This window comes from Mycetomoellerius zeteki, unplaced genomic scaffold (assembly GCF_001594055.1).
Source record: "Mycetomoellerius zeteki isolate Tzet28-1 unplaced genomic scaffold, Tzet1.0 scaffold294, whole genome shotgun sequence".
Classification (NCBI taxonomy): domain Eukaryota; kingdom Metazoa; phylum Arthropoda; class Insecta; order Hymenoptera; family Formicidae; genus Mycetomoellerius; species Mycetomoellerius zeteki.
The window spans coordinates 101,127-121,875 of record NW_017257276.1 but is presented as its reverse complement, the minus strand read 5'-3'; the positions used below and the strand labels follow the sequence as shown (position 1 = coordinate 121,875).

At 31.5% G+C, this 20,749-nt stretch overlaps 2 protein-coding genes across 4 annotated transcripts in view; both read left to right on the top strand.

Annotated features, from left to right (window-relative positions):
- The window catches only part of Mob3 (MOB kinase activator 3), a 9,064-nt gene extending 1,884 nt beyond the window's left edge, over window positions 1-7,180 (top strand). The window contains exons 2-5 of one of the 2 annotated variants that reach the window (XM_018450751.1): window positions 1,247-1,397; window positions 2,329-2,550; window positions 2,656-2,771; window positions 6,935-7,180. In XM_018450751.1, the coding sequence (XP_018306253.1) occupies window positions 1,247-1,397; window positions 2,329-2,550; window positions 2,656-2,771; window positions 6,935-7,099 (654 nt within the window). In that variant the 3' untranslated portion in view covers window positions 7,100-7,180. Of the gene's footprint in view, window positions 1-1,246; window positions 1,398-2,322; window positions 2,551-2,655; window positions 2,772-6,934 lie in introns of both variants that reach the window. The other variant, XM_018450749.1, reaches the window with a different exon arrangement.
- UQCR-C1 (Ubiquinol-cytochrome c reductase core protein 1) lies at window positions 52-18,920 on the top strand. 2 transcript variants are annotated; one of them, XM_018450748.1, is made up of 8 exons: window positions 52-78; window positions 13,050-13,132; window positions 15,120-15,338; window positions 16,639-17,024; window positions 17,103-17,296; window positions 17,369-17,538; window positions 18,072-18,326; window positions 18,548-18,920. In XM_018450748.1, the coding sequence occupies exons 2-8, from the start codon at window positions 13,064-13,066 to the stop codon at window positions 18,686-18,688; spliced, it is 1,434 nt and encodes a 477-aa protein (XP_018306250.1). In that variant the 5' UTR covers window positions 52-78; window positions 13,050-13,063; the 3' UTR covers window positions 18,689-18,920. The 2 variants fall into 2 exon arrangements, with proteins under 2 accessions (XP_018306250.1, XP_018306249.1); XM_018450747.1 differs by lacking the exon at window positions 52-78 and having other exon boundaries at window positions 13,038-13,132.
- Window positions 18,921-20,749: the final 1,829 nt, after the last annotated feature.

Sequence of the window (20,749 nt, the reverse complement as noted above, 5' to 3'; positions counted from 1 at the left end):
AGATCTAGAAGAATGGTCCTATCTCAGCAGACAATCATAAAACGATTGCAAAACTGTTGAGTCTGCTGAACGCAGCCAATGATACATATCATTAGAGATAAGTAAATAACAAAGATAGTACCACCTGGATTTTACTTTTTAATTTGATAGAATTTAACTTGATTAGTTGAGATATTGATAACGTTGCAGGTAATAAGCTGACGTAAAATAACATCATTATAATGTCACAGTAACATTTCAAACAAACAGTTGACTAAAAACAACCTATTAAAAACCAGGGCTGGGTATTTTTGCATTTAAAATGCCATTTAAAATGTAATTCTATTTAAAATGCTAAATGTAAAATACTTAAAAAAATGTATATTAAAATGTATGTAAGGAAAACCATTCTGTATTTGAAAACTATTTAAAATATCTATTTACCCATTTTACATATAAAGTGGATTCGATAAACATTTTACATTTTAAATACATTTTTTTAAGTATTTTATATTTGGCATTTTAAATGATTACCCAGCCCTGTTAAAAACATATCAAAAACGTCTGTAAATTGACCTTATTATTATGTCAGAATATTCACGTCTTTTAAACGTCAATTATTGGGAGCATGACCAGTCTCGGACTGGTCACCAGTAATCACAATTTATCGACGTGAAAATCACGTCACCTTGCTGCTTGGAGGAGTGTGTGAACCGAGCATGATTGTAAGGCCTTGCAACAACGATATAAAATCGTTATATATAGATAAGTTTAGAATAAACTTTGTAAAAAATGATTCTATGTAAATGTTTCATTAATTATTTATAATGATTTGTACTAATAGATTTCAATTGAATAATTCAAATGTTTGATGTTGCATTCGGAGCAATACATTAAGTTCCGTTAAGTTCTCGTTAACAATTTTTTCTCTTGTATTGATTGAATTCAAATATAATTGTTTCAATCACAATGAATCAATATTTCTTTTATATATGTAGATTTCTCTCATAAGGTTTAACAATTATTCAAATTGTATAAGCGATCCTCAAAGTATTATATTATTTATATCTACAGATTTTAGTTTTGTCCTTTTCATTGTAACTATAGCTTCTTGCATAAAGCAGAATTCATTTTCAGCCACAAAAAATCTATAAGAATTATTTGGTTTCGTTTGTGGTCTAAAATCTGCGTCAGACAGTGTTACGTAACATTGTCAATTTGTATATTATAATTATTTAAGAAATGTTCGTATGTGTTATAATTGCAGACGTTTAGGCCAAAGAAAAAGTTTGCTCACGGAACATTGCGTTACTCTTTACACAAGCAAGCTCAAGCTTCTCTCAATTCTGGAATCAATCTAAGATCTGTTGTCAAATTGCCTCCCGGAGAAGATATGAACGATTGGATCGCCGTTCATGGTACAGAAAATGTTCAATAATAATATAAAGATTTGAAATTATATAAAAATTTTATTAAAAATGCTTTAATATGTATTTTCTTGGTTTTACTATTACTTTTATATTTGATATGTATTTGACAAGTAAAATATTTTTTACACTTTAATCCCACTTTTAAAAGCATCCCTGATAGCACCCCTAGCGGAAAAGTACATACGAAAAACTACATATATTGAGACAAAAGATCTTAGAAATTATTAATTTTTCATAGATATTCGTGGGGCGTAAAGCGACGTTGTTTCTTTGAAAAATCTAGAGATTCTCCGCTCTCAAACAACGCCACTACGTTATCCCATTACGAATATCTACGAAAAACTAAGAATCTCTAAAACAAACAAATTCACTCTACGTCCCACTGTGAATATCTACGAAAAATTAAGAATTTCTAAGATTTTGTCTCAATCTATGTAGTTTTTCTGTATTTCTTCGTAAAAAATTTTTTTCCGCCAAGGACAGCCTGCGGAGACAAATTTTGAGTAAAGTCTACTATCAATTTTTGATTGCAGAAAGGCAACAAATTGTACACAGAGTTTGTACCTATTATCTGACATTGTCAGCAAATTGCTCTGTCTGAAATATGACAAAGCCTGCTAGACATGCTATGCCAGTAGATTGGTGGTAGAAACCGAACAAAATCCTGCATAACTTGACGGCAGATTGAGAGCAGAACCTGATTCAAGCATACTTTACTCGGTTTCTGTTAAGGCATAGCCTGTCAGCAGGCTTTGTTGACAAATGCATAGTCAAATGCGGACACAGATGGCTATAGCTTTGTAGTCAAAATCTGATTGAATTTGCTGCCAATTTGGCCCCAAATTGCTGACATTTTGCTACAAGATCTTTACATGGAGAGAATACTGCAATTATGTTTTTCTGTCTTTTTTAGTTGTAGATTTTTTTAATAGAATAAATCTTATATATGGTACTATATCCGAATACTGCGATTCAGCATCTTGTCCAACAATGAGTGGTGGAGCACGTTTCGAATATTTATGGGCAGACGGTGAAAAATATAAGAAGCCAACAGCATTACCAGCGCCTCAATACGTTACTCTTCTTATGGATTGGATTGAAGCTCAAATAAATAACGAAGCGGTTTTTCCAGTATCAACAGGTTTTACATCTGTTTTACGATACTATTTAATATCGATTTAGTGACTCTTAATTGAATCCTGTTTTATGTTTTTTACATGGATGTATAAAGTTTTTTTTATTACAGATGTGCCATTTCCCAAAACGTTTGTGCCACTATGTAGAAAAATCTTAACGCGCCTTTTTAGAGTTTTTGTCCACGTGTACATCCATCATTTTGATCGCATTGTAGCAATAGGAGCAGTAAGTATATTAATATATGTGAAGTACTTTATTATTTAGTGTTTTACTACATCACAGAGATCTTTGAGTAATATTATGATTTCAATCAAACAATAAAAGGGCAATGAGCCACGGCAATTGATATTAGTACAATAGTATATTTAATATCTACAATAGCATATTTAAACAAATTCGATACCCTCGGCAACATAAATGGTCACAAAATTATACAATTTTGTGGATCTTTATTTCTTATTGGTTGTGTTTTCACATGTACGGTCCAATAAGATTCTTATTATTTATATTACGTCGCCTGAAATAAAGACGTTTGTTTCCATACATATACTGATTATTGCGAAAAATATTGCTAATTGTAAGATCTCGGTGGTCTAAAGGCTTAGGACGCTCGCACGGAATACTAGAGATCCGGGTTCGACTTCCGGTCGAGGTAATATTTTTCGCAATGAATAAATTTATTTACAGATCTCCAGCATATTAAAATCTCTTTAATAGATGCCTATTGAGCATCAAATTTAATTGTGATTAAAATTAATGTGATTAAAGGCTACAGTATAGCTTAGCTGCGTTTCTAAGTCCAAAAAAATTAATTCGGCGCGCAGTTCAAATGACTACAAATATAGTACATATACAGGGTGACCCATGTAAAGTGTTACAAGCTATTATCTCTGAAAGTGTGTGTCAAATGACTAATATGTTCAGACAAAAGTTTCATGACTTTGAGGAGAGCATAAGATGGCACCATTTGTTTGACCTTGGGTAGCGTTGTCAAAGCGAGAGCAAGACCACTTTGAATTTTTTAAATGGAACCCCCCATTTTTTAATTACATATTCTTGTAGCTTACCTCGAGAGCTTTACAAAATAGTATATAGATCGCTTATTTCGCTCCAATACCCCTTCTTATTTTCGCAATCTTTTACATCTTAATTCTGAACTCTACTCCCAAGACGCACATCACACTCGATATCATGATTCCTTGTCTTTTCCAATCCATCACTCAGCTAAATTCCGCGCTGTCTTTTCCTATATAGCCGTTAAATTTTTTAATCTCTTTACGGTCACAATTGTCTCTCTCGCATCTGCGCCGTCTCTCGACCTCCCTGTACTACTATTTACTACTAATTTTCACAATTGTATCTACTCTCCGTTTAATAGCTCGTACCTGTTTCGCAATGCTATATTGTTGTCATTATATTTTGTACTGAACTCTTTCACATTTACTATATTCAAGTTTGCAATTCATTTCTCACATTATATGTTAAAATTTATATTTTTATGATTTACTTTTTATGTTTTATATCTTATACTTTATGTTTATATTATATTCTGTAATCTAAGTTCGTTTCTTTGTTCCGCTTTTGCGCCTCTGTAAATGTAACTCTTTACTCTCTCTTTCGGTAGGCATTAGAGTAACAGATTTTGCTGATGCCTCACCATTTTGTGCACCTGTACACCTAACTTTCTCGCTTAAATCTGTTGTCCGTTTTGTTTATTTTATTTTGTAATTGATGCACAAATAAATGAAATGAAATGAAATAGATATCAATACATCATCACTCTCCAAATAAACATCCAACGCAATCGCTATAACATTAGTAAGAGTATGTTTATTCAATGGTCAATAATTGTTTACAATTACATGTACCTTATATTAAGGATGTTTTGTCTACACAATATTAATTAAAAACATCAGTCAAATAATCAGCCAAAAATAACGGTAATTATGCATATTAGGGGGGAGGGGCGACCTCACAAATTTTAATGACCTTCACTATGTTGTCAAGGTCATGAGTCATCTTTGACATTTTAACCATTATTCATTAAAAAGTTAAATCAAAAAGGTTTAAGAAATAACATTGCATTCCTATCATACACATACAATATTAAATAATATCCTATCCCTGTTTAGAAATGTTTAACTTTTCACGCGAAGCGAGATCCATCCCTTCTCGTGAAAAATGTGTTCTTAGGCAGGAAAGGGATTTATTTTAGAACAGAGAATTCTTGTTTCATGTAGTAGAAAAAAAACGTTATTTCTTAAATTTATTTTGTTCATAACTTTTTAACGAATAGAAAGTGACAGCTAAAACCTGTTGGAGGTCACTCAGGGTTATGACTTTGACAACATATGTCAAGATCAAAGTCATCGGAGAGGGGTCCTCTCTTCTATGTATTGTATGGTATTTAATTTTTGGTAATGTATAATATAACTTTTAAACTAATAAGAAAATTGTGCTCAAATTTTACATAAAGACTCAGACGCAAAAGTAGAATAATACGTAAAATTGTTGTTAAATTTCTAATATTTTGAAAATGGGTATTAAATAAATTTGTTGCAAATTAAAATTCTTATAACTTTGAATCGCTTCAGTGAATCGACTCTGAATTCTATCATAAGTATTCGAACATATTTAAGAACAATCTGTACAATTTTTGTTAAGTTTCTAATATTTTAAAAATAGGTACTAAACATTCTTAAAACTTATCATCTCTATTAATCTATTAATCTCAGTATCGAACGTATAACGTTTAAGCGATGTAGATAACTGTTTATTCCATTTTACCATTGAAGGTGACTTAATTTACATCGAAACGTTTGGAGAAAATTGTTCGAATTTGTTAAGGAATATTCTAAAAATTAAAATTGTATAATCTGATAATGTTTACGGTGTGTCAAATTCATATAAGTATATTATAGACGCAATAATAACCAGGGCTGAGTAATATTCAAAATAGTTTCATTTTAAAAGGGGTTTTTAGAAATGGTTTTTAAATATGTATTTAAAATAGAAATGGCATTTTGCATTTTCCATTTTAAATGGTTTTTAGAAAACCATTTTCATATTTTACATTTAAAGTGAAATCCTGTCTATCATTTAATCATTCATAAAATAGGTAAATGGTTTTTCTATGTTTTCACAAATTTTCCCTAGAATCATTAACGTATAAAAAGAACCAAGTCTCATGATTGGCCAAAGATTTTTATGAATATTCAAATAAACTGCAAATTAAACTGTAAAGAGAAAATTAATTTCAGATTGTCCATAAATATTGACTCTTAATAAAAAATGAGTGTTCCAGCATTATATAAAATACTATATACATTTCTAAAAATGTATATTACTCTTAACATCTAATTTTGACCGTAACCGGCGCTTATCATATTAATTTGATTTATTCAAGTAAACGATCCCGTTTCCAAATCTCATAATATTAAAAATATTTTAAATATTCCAGTTAGAAATACTTTATTTATAATATATATATACTTTTTATAATATTTATATTTTTATAATATTTATTTTATAATATATATACTATTTATAATATTTATACTTTATTTATAATACTGTAGTCAGGGCTTCGAATTCCGTTGAAAATGGATGTCAAACGTAAAATACTTTTATAAAATTTATACCATCTTGGCGGAAAGTTTTTACGAAAAACTACACGGATTGAAACAAGACCTTAGAAATTCTTAGTTTTTCGTAGATATTTGTAGTTGGACTTGAAGTAGTGTTATTTGTTTGAAAAACCAAGAAATCCTCCGCTCGCAAACAACGCCACTTTCCGTCTTACATAGGAATATCTACGAAAAACTATGGATTTCTGAGACAAACAAATTTCACTCTATGGTCAGTATTCATAGTCAGTTCTTATATTCAAGACCGTCTTAAGTTCTGCCTTGAGATATCACAAACCAATCAGAGGACCACATTAGCGTCTTAAGACATTACTTAAGACGCTAAGGTCTTGAAATAACACACAACCGACTATGAATACCGGCCTATATCTCACTACGAATATCTACGAAAAATTAAGAATTTCTAAGATCTTATCTCAATTCATATAGTTTTTCTGTACTTTTTCGTAAAAATTTTTTTCCGCTATGGCAGGAAAAACAATTTCGCATTCGAAAACCATTTAAAATACCTATTTATCCATTTTACATTTAAAGTGGATTCGAAAAACCTATTTTGCATTTTGCATTTTAAATACATTTTTTAAAAATATTTTACAATTAGTATTTTAAATGGAATTCGAAAGGCATTTTACCCAACCCTGATAATACCTAGCGTGGCTCATTGCTCTTTCATTATTTGACTTAAATTTTAATTTGTTAAGCCCATTACTTTATCTAATTTTTAATATTATAATATTTTAGGAAGCACACGTGAATACATGTTACAAGCATTTCTACTATTTTGTAACAGAATTTGATTTGATTAATTCTAAGGAATTAGAACCGTTAGCCGAGATGACTGCTAAAGTTTGTAAGGATAGTATTTCTCCTACTCAAAACACAGCATCAAGCAATCAAGGCAGATAGTTATTTCGTAGTCAATTTGACTAAATTGATAATTTCAAGTTATAGCAGAACAACAAAACTTCCAGAGAGATAAGAAAAGAAAACCATAATAAATCTACTCATTTCATATGACAATATAGTTAGTGACATTTTATTTGTATACTTTCTTAACTATGCGCTTTTAAAAATAATTTGCTGCAAGAGATATCAGTAGCGTTTTAAAAGTTCCTTACGTGCATCGTCTTATTGTAAAGATTGTTTTATTAGTTATATATTTGAAAGAGAGAGTATAAGAAAATGTTTTTTAAATAAAAGAAAAATAAAAAAGGAGTTGATGAATTAAGCTAGTTAGTTGTGCTAGTACAAAAAATTGGTAATACTCCAGATTAGGGGATCCCTCTCCAATGACCTTAACCTATGTTGTGAAGTTCATGACTCTGTGTAACCTCCAACAGATTTTAGTCGCCGCTCGTCCTTCATTAAAAAGTTATTAACAAAAAAGAAGTTTGAAAAATGATGTCTTTTTTCCACTGTATGAAACAGAAATTTTCTGCTTTAAAGTATATTTTACTTTCCACGCGAAGCGACTTCCACCACACCTCCCTGCTTAGGGGCGCACGACTTCCAAGCGAAGCGACTCCCATCCCACCTCCTCCCCTGCTTAAGGGCGTACGACTTCCACGCGAAGCGACTTTCGAAGTCCTGTTGGAGATCACTTAGGGTCACAACTTCGAAAGTCGCTTCGTGTGCGCCTCTAAGCAGGGAGGAAGGTGGGGTGAGAGTCGCTTCGCGTGAAAAGTCATTACGTAAATAAGGAAGGGTATAGACAGGTATAGAATAGTTTTTAATATTATATATAACAGAAATAAAACGTTATTTTTCAAACTTTTTTTATTAATAACTTTTTAACGAATAACGAGCAATGGCTAATACTTATTGGAAGTCACTAGGGGTCGTGACCTTGACAACATATGTCAAAAAGTCATTGAGGGTGGTAATCTGGAGTATTACCAAAAAATTTTTCAATTTTTCTTTTATAAACATAAGCATTGAAAATAACATGTTCAACAAAAACATCACTAATACTCACGACATGAATATTGTTAAAAAATTTTCATTTCATAAACCTATTTCTAATGAGCCTTTTGAAATATCCAACATTCAATTGTCGGCTTCTAATTATAAAAATATTAAGTATAACATCTCTGAACTGAATAATAAGTGGTTTGTGAACCTCATCAGTAAAACTAATATATCAAAAGAAGTGCACGTTTTATTACAACGCAGGATTTTGTTTGTCGCAGAATGTCGAAGCCACCACAATAAAGCTAATTAAACATATAGAACATTACTTACGCAAACTAAAGATCTATAATGCTAATGCATTCATGAGTAAAGTTCCTCCATTAATTCGCAATATTAATAAAAACAACTTGATTAAAACGGAAACACAAAACAATATATGTACACGGCTTTCAGTATCTAAAAATCTAAATCGTTCATAAAGAATAACCCTTAAAGAATGACCGCAAAAAAAATGCCTGTTTTTCGGTCCTCGATTTTATAATCAAATTTTGTGCCAATTAATAGCTTATAATGAGGCATTAATCACAAAAGAATTTTACGTTGAGCATGCGGTTGGTTTCAGAAATGTAGAGCGTTAAAGGGATCACCAACTAAGTACTAATAAGAAAATGTGACACTAACAACGCTTTTATACCATGAATTTTTGATGCGATTGAAGTTTGGAGCGTTCGTGGAGCAAAAATTAAATGTAAGCCCACACTGAAATAACAGACAATTGAAGATCTATCCTATACGTGTGACCGAAAATTTTCGACGTATGTCCAGGCGTTTCAAACGAAAATCTAAAAGTGCTGGATGTAATGCCTGAGACCATTGACGATTAAAAAAAAATAATTCGTTGAGATCGTGTACCAGGAAGCGTTCCGAATAATGGCAAACGCCTGCGCGATCCTCCGTACGTGCGCTCGCAAATTTCCTACGTGATCACGAATTTTCCATGGCCAACGATCTTGAATTGCCATCCCGGGAAAAAATGGAACAGATCCGATTATATCTCGTCAGATCTGAACCTCACTCAGATCTGGTTTGATCAATATATTCTTCTTCTTGAAATGAATGGCCTCGATCACGTACAGCGTCGATACGGCCAGTATCGAATATGGCCACCGTAAGATGGCGGCGAGTAACGTAAGTGTCGCGCTGAGTATTGAGCCTGAAATGGGGGAATAAAGCCCGCGTTAATTCGAAATATCTAAGGGAATACAAGAACAAGCCCGAGCAAGGATGTTTAGATAATTAAGTTATTGGACTTAATAAAGGCAAGGAGCAGGCGACAAAGTTTGGGAGATGGTTTTTTGAGGAGAGGGAAAATATCATTTGGAGTGAGAGATGCATAAGCGGAGATGGTATTGCAGAATGAAACCAGGTGAGTAGCTCTAGGAGAGGAAATGGGGCAACGAAAGATGATGTGATTTATGTCCTGAATGGGATCTCCACAGGGGCAAGCTTTGGAAGCCACCATGTTTTTCCTATGCAAGCTATAATTAAGATTATAGTGGTTAGCACGTAGACGGTTAATGAGCACTATTTCATTCCTTTTAATAGGAAGTTTGCCAAACCATAGCTTAGTCGTGTGTGGACGGTATAATTGATCATAATGTAAGCCTTTATGTAGAAATTCTCGGTCAAGGTGGGCATTGTATTGTTCTGAAGCGGTGCGATAGGCTTCCGTAAGCAGATCAGGATATGGAATTTCAAGGTCAATTTTATCTCCCCGTTTAGCGCCGAGTTTGGCAAGTTCGTCTGCAGCTTCGTTACCTTCAATTCCTCTATGGGAAGGGATCCAGGCGATGATCAAAATATTGACCTTATCTAATCAGAATTGGCCTTATCTAATCAGATCCAATTAGACATGATAAGATCTAATTCGATCCTTGAACAGATATTGCATTGTTCGTTTTGTCTCTCGGGAGCGCTCGGGGTCGCTCCGAACGAACTCAGCGTACTTGAAATGTAAGATTCACTCTACGTATGACATCGTCATACCGACGCGACGCGTAACCTCGGGTCTACAATAGGGTTTTAAGCCATAAGAAATGGGCGAATCATAGTCGATTATTCTCCTGGCATTCGACTGTAATTGGTCAATTTCTTACGGCTTAATGGCGCGGTCCCATGGTGCGGAACGTATACGCAATGTGGAATTGGCGGAACGATGTCCGTCCAATCGCAAGCATTCCGTCAATTGCGCTCCGCCGATGTCTTTTCTAAACCAATCACGAGCGTTCCGCCAATTCCTCTGCGCCAATTCCGCATCATGGGACCGCAATATAAGGGCGCGTTCACACCTTGACGGAAAAGCAGAAAGCGGAAAAGCAGTGGCCAATCACAACTCGCGCTGATAGTAATACAAAAAGCCGAAAGTGTCGAATACCAGCGCGAGTTCTGATTGGCTGCTGCTTTTCTGTCAAGGTGTGAACGCGCTCTAAGGGTTAAAACACCTATTGTAGATCCGGACTAACCCCGGCCAATTACTGGCCTAAAGCCTTGTGTCCACGATGCTAGAATTGGTCCGAGATCTCGGAGAGATCATCACAATCGCATTGATCATGTGACTAAATTGTTTAAATGTAATTGGTTAATTCTTTCTCTCTCCGAGATCTCGGACCAATTCTAGCATCGTGGACACTGGGCTTTAATGAGGACTACTTCCACTCCTCGAATGCACAGTCTAGAGATAGGGTGAATTTTTTAATTCATCGATTGATCAATTGCATGAAGCGCAAATGCATCAAAGAGTTCTTTTATTCATCCATTAAATATATCAATGTGTTTTTATTTACAGCGCTGGAATCATTGCATATCCATCAGATCCATCGACTAATTTAGTCGATGGATTGATGAAATTTCTGATTGAACAAGGCGGGGGTATATTTCTTAACCTTAAATATTAATTATGATTATTGGTTAATATTGTATTTTATGGGCACTATAATATGGAAACATTACAATACTATAATTAAATAAAAAAAAATGTTCAAAGATGAATCTTCTTCTGATTCCTCTTCTGATTCTTCATCTTCACTCTGTTGAAAATTTTTGTAAGTTTTTTGTACCAGATCTTAAAAGAGTTGTATGTGATCAATCAAGATTATTAAATGAACGTACATACATGATCATATACGAATCTTATATAATTTGTACATGAATCTCACCAGTAATCTTTAATAACCTAGGAATCTGAAATGAATTGTATACGACGTACAATCTATATCGCAATGAAAAGATCTTGCCTTAAACTTGTAAGAAACTTTTAAAAAGTAGTTTCATTACAGGATCATGTAAGAATATGATATTAACTATACATGATTCTGAAGTGTGTCATGAAAAGATCATTATCAGTATTAAGAAAACATAGTTACGGAATAATTTATTTTCCAAGTTGATACAAGAATCTGGCATGAATCGTACACGATGATTTATATCGCAACGAAAAGATATTGCTTTTAAGGAATATCTAATCTTATAAGGAACTCGCAAAAAATAATTCCTTTACAGGATCATCCAAGAATATGGTATTAATTATGTATCATTCCTAAGTGTTACATGAAAGATCATGTGTCAGTCTTAGAAAACATGTAGTATACGAAATAATTTATCTTTCAAGTTGGTGCAGGAATCTGGCATGAATCGTACACGACGATTTATATCACAATGATAAGATTTTAATTACTTTAGAAGTCTAATAAGATACTTTTAATAAATAATTTCTTTACGTGATCGCTCCAAAGTAATAAAGATATCGATCATCTTAAACGATCATAGTAAACGAAATGGAATTATTAAATGAACAAACTGGATTGGATATATGAATTGAAAAAGAATGAAGAAAAATTACAAAATTTGTTAGAATACTGAAGATGTCTAAATATATTATCACTGTCTTAATGAATTGATAAATTATAATTTTGCTATAATAACTGGCATAGGCTTTTTATGCTCCTTTCCCAAATTAAGTTTGATTGCGTCGAAAAGTCGTTATTCAATTTGTGTAAAAAGAATTAATTTTTAGCTAAAATAAATTTTTTTAAATCCCATTCAACTCCTTGCTTGTCTATTTTATTTACTAGGATACGAGCAATAAATCACACAAAATTCCAATAGTACTCTTGTAATATTTTCATAATGACACTCCAGTTATATTCTTGCAAGATTCACGTAAACTACGCGCGAGATTCATGTAACATGCGTGTAAAAGTCATGTAACATGCTTATAAGATTCATGTAATATGGGCATAAGATTCATGCAAGATTCTTGATTTACCTATAGGTGTCGTATGCGATATATTCTTATGCGATCTTGTTATGTTCCTGTCCAAAATTCGTACATGAAAATTTTCTTGGAAGATCTCACAAGAATTTTTCTTGTAAGAATTTGCAATGACCGATAACGATATGGATTTATTATTAATTAAATGTAAACGTGTTAAGCACACAAAAATTGATAATTTTTTCTTAAGAATAGTGCCATTACACATGATATAGACTTTAAAGCACATTCTTGATTATCTAGAATTTCAATTGCTGTATGTATTAGTATAGTGATTATATAATTATTGCAAAAAATATGTAATATGTAAATAACATGTAAAAATATACTGCTTTAACCAAAAATATGAGGCATCTTATTAATCATTGTTTAAAGTTTTAATTTAAAAATTAATTTGTGGCATTTATTGTAAATTGACACATTAAATTGAGAATTCTGTCTGTTGAGAGTTTTGTCACTATTTTCATCAAACCGTTCTTCAAAGTAGGCCATCAAGCATCCATCGTAGATGTTAACGCCATGTTGTTAACCGTCCGATGAAAATGCGGTGGATTTGTGCTGAATTAAAAAACTCACACAAAACAACATAGTCTATGGCTGAACCTGAACGCGACTATTAAATCGGAAAAATGGCTACTCGTCTGCTAAAGATTAGGAGTGTTCTTCGCACATATTCCAATAAAACCAGCCTTGTAAAGGTAAAACGCAACGTACAGTCATTGTATTATAATAACGATTTTCCTATTCGATTCATGTATAATTGCATTTAAGTTAATTTGGAGATTCCCTTTTGTACTTTCCCCTTACGTAATAAAAAAAATAAAGATTTTAACAAGTATAATATTCAGAAACAACATGACTGTAGTTTATATTATTTTATTGTGAAATTCAACAAAGCGAAAAAGTTCGAAATGCATTTGAGTACATAGTCTCTGGTATATAACCTTACTTATATCTATTAAGGATGTTCTGGCTATACAGTTCCAGACAGTTACTCACATTTGAAATTGATGAAATTCTATACTTTTATAAGTTAAAATATGCGCCGTATCATGTATAGAACTTAAATATTTGTATTTTTGTCGGTAAAAACTTTTGGACATGAATTTTCTGTCAAATTCAATTGTAAGAAACGAAAGGTGTACCGCATATTAATAACATTTAATGTATATCAGACATCACATGGTACTAAAAAATTAAAAAGATATGTAAATTAACCTTCGTACCTTACTGATACTCTTGAGTTGTCACGTTTTGAGCAGTCGAAGTGAGGTTATGTAGTCCATTCGGAATTTTGCTTTATCGTTAATATCTTGATAACGGGTTGGTAAATCGATATGAAATTTTTTTTAGAAACGTCAGTATTTTATTTACTCACAAACAAAGTTTCAGAATATTGGCAATGTTGCTTCTATATAATTTTGTTGATAGAAGTGGGAATATGCTGCTGCTCGGTGGAAATAAATCGCTGAAATCGCTGAAAATCGCTAAAATCTATATCAATTAACCCATTTCAGTATGAATTATACTAAAATGAGTCAACTGATAGATTTCAGCGATTTCAGCGATTTATTTCCACCAGGGATACTTCATAAGAACTCATGCAAAATTAAATTGAATAACTCGTGAACTAGATAGAGAATCGACTTCAGGTTTTACATATGTCTTCAGATAATGAATAGAACCAATTTATTAAATTTTCGAGTTATTTCAATATTAGAACGTTAGCGCCAGTACATTCTTAACTTTAATCTTGATTCAACTTACTCTTCATCTTTTTCTTATTCTTAAAACTAGAAAAAGAGTTAGTTGAACCAAAATTAAAGTTAAACTACATTGTTAGAAATAAGCATAAAAATTAGAAAAAGAATAAAAAGTAAATTAAACCGAGATTGAAGTTAATCTACATTGGTAGAAATGGATGTTATTATTAATATTAGTCTCTTATGTTTATGTTTTATTTATTTTGACAGATGTAATTTAATGATTCCCTTATGAAAAAGAACATTTAATAATATGATACGAGTTTAGACGGATGAGAATAAATCATCAGATAATTATTAATATCAAATAAAGGATATTCTCACTAGATTAGCATAAAAAATTATTAAATTTCTTGTCAATTTAATAAAGTTATGTTATTACTCTCTGATTTTGCTTATGATGGCGACTGAAAAAGATTTTGGTGTGCAATATGTAAAGTCAGATATGTTTATAAATTCACATAAGGAATATTTAAGCACTAAGATCTTGTTTTGACCAAATATAAGAACATTTAATAGTATATGTATGTGCGTGTGCGTGTGCGCGCGTGTGTATACACCTTGTTATTAATTAATTAAGAACATAAATATGACAAATGGTATTTATTGAAATTTGAGATTTATATAATATGGACAAATTTTTTATACAAATGCAATTTTGTTCCATAAAAGCAGCATTGCACATAATATAATTGATCGATTGATGCATTAAAAATTTTTGCCTTATACTAAAATGTTGTTTAGTAAATTGTTAGATATATTTAGATATTTGGTTAAAATAGATATATTAAATATAAAAAAATGTAAGTTCTTTATTATTTAACAAAGAATTTATAAATATGTTATAGTAAACTGAATGTAGATAAGTTGTATATTTTTAATGGAAGGTATATATTATTTGGACTTGTTTATACTTCTATAGATATCAAAACAATGGCAGTCAACTGTTGCTTCTCTGAAAGAAACACTTATTAATCAGCCAGCTACGAGAGTTACGACTTTGGATAGCGGAATGAGAGTTGCCAGTGAAGATAGTGGAGCTGCAACAGCCACTGTTGGTCTTTGGATAGATTCTGGTAGTCGATATGAGACAGATGATAACAACGGTGTTGCTCATTTCATGGAGCACATGGCTTTCAAGGTAAACTAATTAATGTCACTAATAAAAAATTATATTTTTAATTGTGGCTTTTAGTATAGATTTTAAAGTTCTGTGTAATGATTTGCCTGTGATCAAACTGGAGTGAATTTTATAATAGAATAATAAAACTGTAATATATGATTAATGACTGTACAGTCTAGGCCAGGAGTGTAAGACAACCTCACAAATTTAAAATTAATGTAAAAGTTCTGTATTTAACAAAAGTAAATTAAAAAATCGATTTATTGAAAAATATTTGTATAACAGTTTTAATATACAGGGTGTCTCAATAATTATTACCACTTGAAATATCTTCTTATCTATAAGGTGTAGAGGACAATTTATATAACAACAATAAAGAAAGCTATCATATGGTGATAATAATTTTTGTCCAGGTGGGGGCACTTCGGAGATTTCGAGGTCAATTTCGTTTTTTAAATGTAATTCTCTAATTTTTTTTTATACAATATGATTCCTCTAATTCTGCATATAAAAGTATTAAGGTAGAGGTATCAAAAAACTAATAGTTTACGAGATATTTTATTGTGGCACATATTGACATAAAATGTTAAATAACTTGTAAACTATTAATTTTTTTATAATTGTGTACTTTAATACTTTTATGAACAGAATAATGAGATGAATCAATTGGTGGAAAGAAAACACAGAGTTGCTTTAAAAAATATGTATGCAAAATGGATAATTTTTTAAATAAGCAACTGTGTTTTCTTTCCACCAATTTATTCATCTCATTATTCTGTTCATAAAAGTATTAAGGTACGATTATAAAGAAATTAATAGTTTACGAGTCATTTAACATTTTATATCAATGTGTCACAATAAAGTATAAAATATCTCGTAAACAGTTAGTTTTTTGATATCTCTATCTTAATACTTTTATATGCAGAATAATTAGAAGAATCATATTGTGTAAAAAAATTCATATAGTTCCATTTAAAAAAACGAAGTTGATCTTGAAATCTCCAAAGCGCCTCCATCTGGATAAAAATTATTATCACCGTATGATATCCCTCTTTACACTGTGTAATTTTGGTTACATATTATTTTTCTCTACACCTTATAGATTAGAAGATATTTCAGGTGGTAATAATTGAGACATCCTGTATATTTTGTTAGCTTTTTTTTCTTTGGATTTTATTGTTGCTTTAAAAAAAAAAATACAAATTGATGGTGCTTATACTTATGACCAAGGCTGTAATAATTACATGATTTTTATGTTTAGCGTTTTCATTGAATTATTCATTATGTTTCTATTGATACTAGAATCTTTTGTTTATAGGGAACTGCTAAACGATCTCAAACTGATTTGGAATTAGAAATAGAGAATATGGGAGCACATCTGAACGCTTATACAAGTCGAGAACAAACAGTGTTTTATGCAAAATGCTTGTCACAGGATGTACCAAAAGCTATTGAGATTCTCAGTGATATTATACAAAATTCGAAGCTAGGTGAAAATGAAATTGAAAGGGAACGTGGCGTTATCTTGCGCGAAATGCAGGAAGTTGAAACGAATTTGCAAGAAGTTGTATTTGATCATTTGCATGCCGCTGCATATCAAGGTACAGCCTTAGGACGGACAATACTGGGGCCTACTAAAAATATCAAAAGCATTTCACGAGATGATCTTGTTAAATACGTGAAAACTCATTATGGACCGTCGAGGTAAAATTCTTGTTGATTGATTTATGTGTAGTTAATATTTATTAGTAATTAGAAAATTCAAATATCAATTTTTTTTAGATTTGTATTGGCTGGCGCTGGCGGTGTAGATCACAATCAATTAATCGAGCTTGCCGATAAGCATTTCGGCAAAATGACAGGACCGGAATATGATGTTATACCAGATTATATTAAAGCTTGTCGCTATACTGGTTCTGAAATAAGAGTCCGTGATGATTCGATTCCTCTTGCTCATATTGCGATTGCTGTTGAAGGTATTAGCATTGTACTAATTAATATTGCAAATAAATTGTAACATGTTATAGAATAATGAATGAATGATTTAGGTGCTGGATGGGCTGAGGCAGACAACATTCCTCTTATGGTCGCGAATACTCTTATAGGAGGGTGGGATCGTAGTCAAGGTGGAGGCGTAAATAATGCAAGCAATTTAGCTAAAGCTTGTGCAGAACGAGGCTTGTGCCACAGTTATCAGAGTTTTAACACATGTTACAAAGTATGTGTTAAATAAGGCGGTTTTTCATTTGCTGGTTAACTTGTGGTTAAACAACCTGTAGATCTATTCTGTAACTTAACAACAGTTCGGCATCTTTATACAGTCGACAGTATCTTTATACTGTCGTTGCGCAGCTTTTTCATCATGTAAAATACCTATGCAATGACATCCCTAGTTAGTAAAATTGTCGTTAAAAAGTTACAGAATAGAGCTACTGATGTTTCATCCAATGAACTTAACTCATGACATCATCATAAGCTGCGTTCGGAAACATCACCTGAGTATCTTCGTATGTCATCTTATCCTTGTTTAACAATGAGTGAACAACAAGAATAAAACGATAGACGGGGGTACTCGGGTTTCTGAACGCAACCACAGATAAAATCCATTGGATAAAACATCGGGCTATAAGTTTAACTAGAAGTTAATCAGCAAATGATAAACCGAGCCTAAATGTTACTAATTTGCATGTAAAACATAATTATAATTAATGTGTATCGAATCAATGAATGCATTATTTTTTAATTTTACAGGATACAGGACTTTGGGGTATATATTTCGTTTGTGATCCCATGAAATGTGAAGATATGTTATTTCATGTTCAAGAAGAATGGATGAAACTGTGCACGGCGGTTACTGAAAAAGATGTTGCACGTGCAAAAAATATTCTGAAAACCAACATGTTTTTACAGTTGGATGGAACTACTGCCATTTGTGAAGATATCGGCCGACAGATGCTTTGTTATAATCGGCGTATTCCACTCCATGAACTCGAAATGAGGATAGATGTATGTAGTTTTTATAGATCAAAAAATTTTCATAAGAATATATTATGAGGAAATTTTTTTTTCTCTAATTTCTATATCACTATGTGTGTATGTAAGATGTATCAAAGTATAAATATTTAGTACAAAAAGAGTAAATATGTGATTTGTTGTAACAAAATCTGTTTATGAAGATGTTTAGAAGGTATCTTAACATGTGATTATATATATAATTTATCTTTCAGAGCGTAACTGCTGAAACTATTCAAAATGTTGGCATGAAATACATTTTTGATCACTGTCCAGTGGTAGCGGCAGTTGGTCCTGTTGAAAATTTATCAGATTATAATAATATTCGTGGAGCTATGTATTGGCTCAAAGTGTAACTATTTTCTCAAGCATCTTTACTAATAAATTTTAGCATATTAATTAGAAATAAAGTGAAACTACGATACGCGTATGTGTTTCTGATAAAATATCCGTGCGAATCGATAAATACTAATAAATATAGTTTCTAACAAATATAAAAATAGCGTCTCTATGTGAGATCGTAGTTTTACCATATATTTATCAAGCAAATGTTCATTAATGTATATGGTCTGGCGAAAATAAATCCTAATTGAAAATACGTTTTAGAGAGTTTCTTAGTATTATTTAACTTAAAAAATAAATATCAATGCAAGAGCTTGTAGAATCATTTTTCAATTTCATTAGGAGTACCCAATCATTAGTGATCGTTAATTTAATATTATATTTCTCGTATAAAAGACATGATTCTAAAAATTTTTTACTTTTCAATAATTATGTCCATTACACTGACAAAATATTTGTTTTTTTCATCCCTTCATTTTTATAGTATTCACGTTGTTTTTTAGTAAGTAAGAAATGTTAATATTTCTAATTAACCGATAATAGTAAAATATACAATTATCTTGTCTCTAAATTCATTGTTCATATATTTGGAATTTTAATATTCCATGTCTGTGTAATACTATAAAATAATATTTAAAAACTTTCAAAACAAATGGACGATTACAAAAGATATATTGTATAATGTGATAGACAAAAATGATTTCTATGTAAAAACAATTTTGATTTAAATTATCAAAAACGCATATATAAGCAATATATTTTAATGCATATACAGAGTGATCCAAACCAACCGGAGGAACCGGCATGTACGTATTTCTCCTATGAAAAACTTTGAAAAAGTCAAAAATGTTAATAGCAAAATGTTGAAGTGCCAATAGTTTTTGAATGGTGAGCCTTTGAAACCATCTTTTTCTTCTGTTTAAATTCCTCTGTACGGATTTTCGACCCTATTATTGGATCACAGTACCATGCGTTGATCTTACGATCCAGCATTAAACCTCTTCGGGGACAGAGGTTCGGCTTAAATTTCTTTACCTATATATATATATATATATATATATACTTGAATTTTAAAAAAATTTATACCAGTCTTCTAAATTAAATTTCGTTCACTCAAAGATAGAGACTCTGGAAGCCGCATAAATCGTCGTACAGGCGATCTAGTGATGAAATTTCTCTTAGGTAAAAAACCGCGCATATATAACTAATTCTATACTAAAATTTAAAGATTAAGTAATGTAACAAAGAAGAGCTACGAGCCTAAAACAAATCATTTAACATAAATTTCGACTTACATGAGAAAATAAACAATAATATAAAATATACATTTCAACCAGTATCAGGTCATTCTCAATGTTGACAAAAAATAAATATTGTAATATAAAAATTAGAAATTATAAAATTCGTTAACATAATGAATAAATCCTATCTTAAGCTGTTCAACAAATATGCAATCTAGGCCATGTCCAATTAGATAAATAAGATTCATAAAAGCGCTGAATATACGTCATCTTGTAAAATATCTTCCTATGATCGTTGAGATCTATTAAATATTTAATATTACACACAGTAACCAAATAGTCATTAAGTTACTAAAATATAGAAAGATAGTAACAAAAAAAATTATCCCGAATAAGACTAATAAATAATAAAATGTATAAATACCTTAGTTATAGAGAAATGGGAAATAATGCTTTTTTTAATTAATTGGGTGTATATCATTATATATAATTAATTTCATTATAAATATAATATTAGGCGTTATGTTCTATTTTAGAAATGGGTATTAATATCAGATAACACCTTTGATGCATTTACTTCACAGGCATTACATCAAGATGCCAGTTCTATAGTTTCAAATTGCCAATATTGATTAATATTTCTTGGCATTTTTTCGATGCTATTTTTCACAGACACAATATATTAGCGGCCACAATTCTTACAATCGTCAGTGTTGGTCAGTGCGATTGAATGATTGTAGATCGCCAATCGCCAATCGCAATCTCAATCCAATCGGTAATCGCTAGTGTGATTACGGCTTAAGGCCGGAATCAGACTACGCATTGAAGATTGAG